Source organism: Calypte anna, chromosome 8 (assembly GCF_003957555.1).
Source record: "Calypte anna isolate BGI_N300 chromosome 8, bCalAnn1_v1.p, whole genome shotgun sequence".
Taxonomy (NCBI): Eukaryota; Metazoa; Chordata; class Aves; order Apodiformes; family Trochilidae; genus Calypte; species Calypte anna.
Window position 1 is genome coordinate 3,230,030 of NC_044254.1, and position 8,124 is coordinate 3,238,153.

Below are 8,124 nucleotides of genomic sequence, written 5' to 3' on the forward strand. Positions count from 1 at the left end.
AATTCTGCTAACAATGGTATTTGATACTGGAGGTTCAGGAGGGACACCCCAGCTGTGGAAGGGGCACATGAGCTGAATATGCAGCTGTGTAGTGCAACAAGGCAACCAGGTGCCCCTAATTAGGCATAGGTGGGCTTAACACAAGCTCATGCCCACTCCCTGGCAATTAGGGGCACCTGGTTGCCCTGTTACACTACACAGCTGTATTAGTTTGATGCTTGTTAGTATTTTACCTCAGCATCACTTGTAACTAATCTTCCATTAAATTAGAGGCTGTTATGCTGTTAACTTCATCACTTGGACATTCTTATCTGAAAATATTAATTTGCATGGTGAGATAATTCTGTTCAGGGGCTCTGTATGCGTAGATATTTTTAGTCTCCAGTGTGATGGAGATGCTAAAAAAATTTTTTAATTTAAAATTATGAATGAGAGCCCATGAGCACACACTCTATTTAACAATCATTGTGATCACAGTGATCCAGCAAAACAAACTACTTTGTTTCCCAAAGTTTCTCAAACATTTGAGAAGAAACTATTTCTCTTTACTTCTCAGGCAGCAAGTTCACTTGATGCTGAAGATGGCTTAAGGTTCATGCAGGAAATGATTGAACTCTCCAGTCAGCAGCAGAAAGAGCAGCAGCTCCCTCCTCGTGCTGTTCAGATTGTTTCCCATCCCTTTTTTGGGAGGGTGGTCTTGACTGCTGGACCAGCACAGTTTGGGATGGACTTATCCAAACACAAAGCAGGGGTATGTAAGATGCACGTGTGTGATCTGTTCCTAACTTTGTTACTTTCCTCACTGTATCCACCAAAATTGTATGGAGCTGGTATTGTTTCAAGGTGATCAATTAATTAAAATGGTTTAAATGAGAGGGTGCAGCAGTGACAGAATGACAGCAGTGACAGTCTTAGATTGAGTCTGTGGCCCATGCTCTGCTCCTGAGTCACCAGTCATGCTGTAGGATATAAAACACAAACCTCCTGTAATTTTTGAAACAAAGGTAAATAATCTGCAGTGCACATCTTAAGAGATATTAATTTCAGAAAAGGTTTTCCTACTGTGGCAGCCATGAATTTGCAGAAACCCTTCTAGAGTTTAGGTTAGGCTGGTTTTGTGCAAGCCTTTATAAAGGGCTGTATCTAGATGGAAGCAGCAAATCCTACAGAGGCACTGGTCCCCTAGTGGAAGCAGCAGGAATGCCCCATGACTTCAGCCCCAAAGAGGAGTGCCAGAATAGCAGTTCCCATATACAATTTTTCCAGAGACAGCTGTTGGCAGACAGAATACACTGAATATGAGAGTTAGGTTCTCACTGTGTCCTTCTTCACTCCTTAGAACTCCTGCTGCCTGCACTGACAGAAGGCTATGCTAAATCTATTAGATGAACTGAAGAAACAGAAGTGCTTGGGAATCTTTTGCAACTTTGAACCTAGTGCTGTAATTCTGTCCTTTTTGGTTTATTTTCCCAGACAAGAGGATTTGTTGCAACCATTAAGCCATATAATGGATGCTCAGAGATCACTAATCCTGAAGCAGTGAAAGAGAAAATTGCTCTGATGCAGAGAGGCCAGTGCATGTTTGCTGAAAAGGCACGAAACATTCAGAAAGCTGGAGCAATAGGAGGCATTGTTATTGGTAAATAACATTTTAAGTTCTTCACTTGTGTAGATGCAACCTGTATTTTATAGATTTGAACATACTGGAGAGCTGACAAGAAGCTGTTAAGCTGCCTGAGATGACAGAACTCCAGTACAGCACTCCAACTGCATCTGCATTCAGAAGATGAGGAAATATTCTGGTTTTGTCTGGTTCTACCAAGAAAGTGAAGCTAAACAAATTGGGATGGGTGATTGAAAGTGTTTCTGCAGAATAAAAGTTGTTATTTTAAGGATTATTGAGTGTTGCAATAGTGCTGTCTGATCTGCTGAGGAGAACTTGAGATGCAAATGAAAAATGTTCAGGAAAACAAGTGTACAGGTTGGCTTCTTGCTTCCTACAGCCAACTTATTATTTTCTGCTGGAATCCTTTAACTGAGTAGGCAGTAGGAGGGTGCTGAAAAACTGCTGGAGTTCAGAGTTGTCTTTTTATCTAACAGGAGTTTTGTTGGTTTTCCTTTTGTGTGCATCTGGCTAGATGACAACGAGGGAAGCAGCAGTGACACAGCTCCTCTCTTCCAAATGGCAGGTGATGGAAAGAACACAGATGATATCACAATTCCCATGCTCTTCCTCTTTAACAAGGAAGGAAACATAATACTGGATGCAATCCAGGAGTATGAAGCTGTGGAGGTGCTTCTTTCTGATAAAGCAAAAGACAGAGGTAAGAGTAGAGGTTATTTATACAAATTGATCTTCCATCTGTGCTGTGGCACAATGTGAAATGGACAGCAGAGATTCTGAAGGTGCAAAGGCATTATCTGATAGCTCTGATTTTCTGACTGACATTGGTATTGGTTCTTTGATAAGAAAACCATTATCTGAGATGTCTTTAACTTCTTCCCCCTCAAGTTGACATTAACATCCAGAAATGCTGTTCAGAAGTTAAATGTCAGTTTGTCTACCAAGAAAATACAGCCTTTGGATTCCTTTTGAACCCTTTTTGTCATAATCTGCTTTGAAGTGGTGTCAGGAATAGTGTTTGCAGTGCCCTACATTGGAAATGCCTCTCTTATTGAGCTCTCCAGTGACAATCCTGGTACCCAAAATAAAAGAGACAACTGTTGAAACTATTTTGCCTGTCTAAGGAGAAGTGGTTATCATGAGAAACAAGGTTGCTGACCTCAGATGTTTTGCATTTTTTTCTTCTGTAATAGAGGAAAAACTGCAAGCTAAGGCATTCCCCATTTAAATGTTTGCATATGGCAGAAAATTCTAGGTTTTTCTTTTGTAAGCTTTGTTCAAGCAGAGGATATAAGAACAAATATCTCTATTAAAGCAGTGTTTATTTTCTTCATGTTCGCAGAGCTGCTATGCTGAAAGCTACAGTGTTGTTTCTCCATAGCTGCTTACAAATTCCTCTTGTTTATAACTGTGGTTAAGCTGCTCTAACTAACAAAATACTAATTACAACAGATAGCTCTGCATTTGAGGATTTGTAATCCATATCTGCTTTTTCCCCCCTTCCTCTTGCTTCCGTTTGGTATTCCAGCAACAATCTTTAAAGGTAAAATGATTCCAAACTACATTATTGATAGCAGTAAGTATCCCATGTTAAAAATGGCATATGCAGTTAAGCTCCCTAGAAGTGTTGGAATATTATTGTCCTGTGCACTAGCTGTAAGCATCAAACTCCAGAGCAATCTCCATGTTTTAATCCAGCAGCTGTGACAAAGCTGAATCAGCTCCTGAGACCTGAATTTTAGGTGCTTTGAGGGGAGATGTCTCTCTAATTCACAATTCAGTAAACTTATGAAGCTCTGTCTGATTCCCACTCACTTACAAGTGGGATCCTGGTGGCTCTGGAAGCTCTTTAAAATCTGGTATTAAAATTCAGTGCACACAGTGGGTATTTGGTTAAGACTGAAGAATGGCAACGAGCACTGACCCAGAAGTCACTACTCAAGTTTGAAGAACCAACAGTAGTCTCACTGTATTGTTTGCTATAATTTAAAATGTGTTTAGATGTCTTCCCTCACCTCCCTCCTTAATAATATTAATAACATGATAATAATAATATGCTCTTTGATAACATTAAATTATCACATCAAGGGAAGTCTTGCCCTTCCTTGAGGAAATGAGGCCAAGGGAAGTGACCTTTCATTTGAAACACATAACAAAATGCTGCTTTTCCAAGTTTTTTAAAAACACTTTTTTTTTTTTTTCTCTCCCCTCCCAAAGACTTGGAAATGGAGAATATGGACCAGAAGTTACCTGAAAGTGATTCAAATAAACAGAATTCAGAAGAAGCTATTTCAGCATCTCAGGATGTTGGTGCAGTCAGTGAGGAGCCTGAAGATGACTCTGATGTTACTGACCCTGGTTCTTTCCCTCCTGCTGATGCAGACAGTGACAGTGTTTCCATTTCTAATCAGGATTCCTACATCCCTGGAAGTGATGAGGCTGGTGCTTCAGAGCCAGCATGTACACAGGGAGATCACCAGCCTCAGGAACAAAAGACTGAAACAGAGTCAGATTCCAAGGTTAATTGGGATAGTAAAGTTCAACCTATGGAATCCATATTAGCAGACTGGAATGAAGATATAGAAGCATTTGAAATGATGGAAAAGGATGAGCTATGACTTGGAATAATAACTTATTTGTTAGTAAACAAATGGAGAACTGTTTGGGTAGAAGTGAGGCCCTGATATCTGAGAACTAGAAAACTTATTCAGTATTGTGATGAGCAGCCAGGTTTCACCTGGAAATTACCACAGAAATCCAGCACATGCTCTTTGTGTTGTTTTGATTTCTCCTGTTTCAAAATGGGAACGTGCAATTGATGTGTTTGTCTGGCTCCACTGCATGGTGCTGTCACCCAAGAGGCTTCTTCAGAGAAGGAGCCCAACTTCTGCCCTCCAGGCTCCAAGAGGTCACACTCCCTTGGTCTCTGGAAAGCAAAAGTTGAACATGAGAGGTTCAGATGCCACACAACAGTTACTGGTGAGAGCACCTGAAGGCAGGAGGTCAGCCACTGCTCTGAGTGGGGTGAAGGTGCTGTTTCCCTCATCTCTGCTGGACTGAAAGCAGGTGAAATTGTGTTTCCAGTTGTCCTGTCTTAAAGACACAGCTCAAAGCAGTTTGATTTCTGTCCTGACACATCATATGGAGATGTAGTGTTGTTTATCCTCCTTCCATCTGTTACCATGAAGAATGACCACAAGGACATGTGAGTTTTCCCTTCTGCTCTGCTTTCAGCTAAAGAAACTGCATAAACCAAAGGCAACGTGTGTTTGGTAGGCAGGTTTCATCAGGGAGAGGAAGCCAGCCTTGGGGTCTGCCAGAGAAAGGTTTGTTTGCAGTGTGGTGTGAAACTTGTGCTCAAAGTTAAGGTACAGTGTGGATGAGGCAGATGTTGAGTTTCTGGAATTTCTTTTGGCCTTCCAGGTGGAAAAACCTCAGTCTACCCTGAGACACAGAATTTAAACTGGCAATAATCCTCTAAAAGGACACAAGAGAAACTAGATCAGCTGTAACAAAAATCTTCCTTTTTCTACGAGTCTGACTTTTAACAGCTTGACTTCATTGTAATTCTTTTTATATGCAACTTCTGTGTGTGTGATGACATTTAAGACAATGAGGCCAGTACCAGTAGTGAACTGCAACCATTTTGCCTGTTGGGTCCATAGTTCAAGGTGTGGTGGCATCAGCTGTGAGGGGGACTGGTGTGTTACTCTGGGAGTTTCTTATCCCTATTATGAAAAACATTTTTTAAATCAAAATGGGGATGTTAAACAACAGAGAGATGTTTTGACTGTGTCCGAAGAAACTGCCAAAAACTAATTAACTTGATTTATAAAAACTGCTTTTAGTAGATTGTGGTTCAAAGAATTGTTTTACGTTGAAGAATAAATTAACACTGCCTATATGCTACACCAGGCTAAAAGTGAAGGTTTATATTCATCAATGGAATAAAACAAAAAACAACCCAATCTGAAGTGCACCTTTCATTTAGCTGGTGAAGTTATGCGTGCTGAATATGCAACTGTTAATTAGTACAGCCATACTGTATTTATTTATGTATACTCCTGTACAGTATGAATGGAGAAATGCCAGGCAAATGTTATATACATGTATACTTTGTGACACTTGCTTTCAAGAATATCAAAATGCACAGGCACCTTTTTGAGAGCATGACAGTCAATCAGAATATTGTCTGTGAGAACTCTGAATCACTAGGGTAGGAGTTAATTTTGAGAAGGAAGCAAAGCAGTAGCAAAAGAGAGAATAAGTGTCCTTTTAAACAAAATTAGCTTTTAAATGTAGTTGTAATTCCTTTGCACAAAGAACTGTATGGAGGCTTGGATGGAATGAGTGGAGCTGGAAGCAGCCAGGGTTTTCAGTTGAGAGTGCTTTTTATTTGTGTGAGTTTCTTCAAGTAAAGAGTTGGATCATGGGAGCCTTTTAAGTGTCCTTGGAGCCCTGGTCTGCACCTGCAGGACATGGGGCTCCCCTGCTAGCACTGGGGCTGGAAGCAATGTGGCCAAGTGCAGTCAGTCAGCTGCAGGCTCAAAACCATCAGGTGCAGATCAAAAGGTTTCACTCTCCTAACACCTTTGATCTGTGTGTGCTCAGTGCCACAAAAAGAACAAAAAGAAATTTTTGTTCCTGTGCTCTTTGACACGGTCTACATCTTCATGCCTGCTTAGCTCTTCTGGTGGAAAGAGAAATATTTTTATAGCTCTAGAGGCCCTCAGGTCACTGTTCAAAACTGTCAGTACAGCAACTAAAGGTTATCGTTACTTGCAGAAAATCTAGGTGTAGATATAAAATTTTATTAAGAGATGAACTTTCCTTGCCACCACCAGTTCATTTTTATTTAATAGCTTTTTCTACATCTATTGGTAGCAGATGTTAGCTCTCCTTCTAAGGGATTTTGAGCCATCCCAGAACTCAGTATGGATCTGAAGCATCATTTTGGTGGTGGCCTACCTCAGATAGCTGTTGCCTCCTTCCTTTTGAGGTGGGTTTTGTTTTGTGGGATTTTTTTTTTGTTTGTTCTTTGTTGGGTTTTTTTTTTCAGTTTGTTCTACTTTATCTTTGAAACCATCCTGAGAACCACAGCTTTGTTTGTGAAACTGAATCAGGTATCGTTGACCTTTTGGGGAAGAGGATAGGAGGACTAAACTTGGGAGGGGGGGGAGACAGTTTTATTCAGGTTATTTTGACTTTGTATTTCTTTATGGGGTAACAGGCTTTAGTTTAACCTTTTCACTCTGTTCTGAAAACAGTTCAGCTTTCTGTTGCATCCTAAAAAGCAAAAAGATTTTATTCATTGAAAAAACAAAACCTTTTGCTCAAATTTTGAGCAGTTTGCTCTCTCCATGTGTAATATTGCTCGTGCATCCTTCCTCAGTGAACACCTCTTGCTGTGTGGGTTTGTACAGTTACTCAGATGGTACCAAACACTGAAGGATTCAGGAATCACAGCTGGAGCAAGCTATTACCCTGTGCCATGTAATTAAGATCAGCCAATTTATTTCTCATTTGATCTTGGGGGAACTTTTTCAATTGTTTACATTTATTGTTTCTTAATGAAGTTTCAAACTGAGCCCAGCTTTGGTTCTCCTCCTCCTGCCAGTAGCACTAGGCATGAATAAGTGTGTGTGTTGAGAGGTTAAAACCAGGACATCTTACACAAAAGGCATCAGTCAGAACACAGGAAAAAACCCATTCTGTGAATGAAATATTGTACGTTCAGATTTTAAGACTTTTTTTTTTCCTCTCTCCAGCCAGCCCAAATTTACAGCCGTATATTTTCTTATGGAAGATGTCTAATAACAGGTGCTGTAACACTATTGTTGAGTTTTACTGTCTGGTGATAAGTGTATACAATATTTCTAAGGGCAACTATGTACTGTGATGTAAAAGTCTGGGCTAAAATGTATATAATCTGTGTACATAATTCTGTACTTGATTATAATTGCTGATTGTAAAGATTTAATAAAATGTAAATTTTCTTGTCAAGCTGTGCTGACACTAATTTCCATATTCCCCAGTCAGCCATGTTTGCCTTGGCTTTGGTAGTTGGTTTTTTGGGTTTGTTTGTTTGTTTTTTGTTGTTTTTTTTAATTCTGGCTTTTCTTCCATGGAAATTAGGATTAAGAAAATAAATATGCAGGAGCCCTAAATTTAAATCCTGGTGCAAGCATTCAGCAGTCTGTATGCTATTTATAAAGTAGGAAACATTTTTAAAAGCATGCCCAGCCTCACCAGTGAAGCTGAACTTTTCAGCCTGCTATTCTGGGGTCACCAGGACTTCAGGGATTGGAGTACTTTGAGTGAAGTCACCTTCTGCCTTGGTAGTCTCTTGAAGGGTCTTAAGTTGTTGAAGGGATTCTCAAAGTGTTTTGGTCTCTGGGTTATGTAACTTCACACTTAACATCCTGTATGTATTTACTGGGAGATGTCCACTGCTGCCATACTGAGGGGCTCAGTGCTTTAGCAGGGAGGGTCAGACCAAT

General features: G+C 40.2%; 1 protein-coding gene across 1 annotated transcript in view; it reads left to right on the plus strand.

Moving 5' to 3' along the window:
- EDEM3 (ER degradation enhancing alpha-mannosidase like protein 3) overlaps positions 1 to 7,627 on the plus strand; it is a 29,348-nt gene extending 21,721 nt beyond the window's left edge. The window contains exons 17-20 of the mRNA XM_030455077.1: positions 557 to 751; positions 1,474 to 1,639; positions 2,139 to 2,324; positions 3,842 to 7,627. Of these exons, the coding sequence (XP_030310937.1) occupies positions 557 to 751; positions 1,474 to 1,639; positions 2,139 to 2,324; positions 3,842 to 4,242 (948 nt within the window). The 3' untranslated portion in view covers positions 4,243 to 7,627. The remainder of the gene's footprint in view (positions 1 to 556; positions 752 to 1,473; positions 1,640 to 2,138; positions 2,325 to 3,841) is intronic.
- Positions 7,628 to 8,124: the final 497 nt, after the last annotated feature.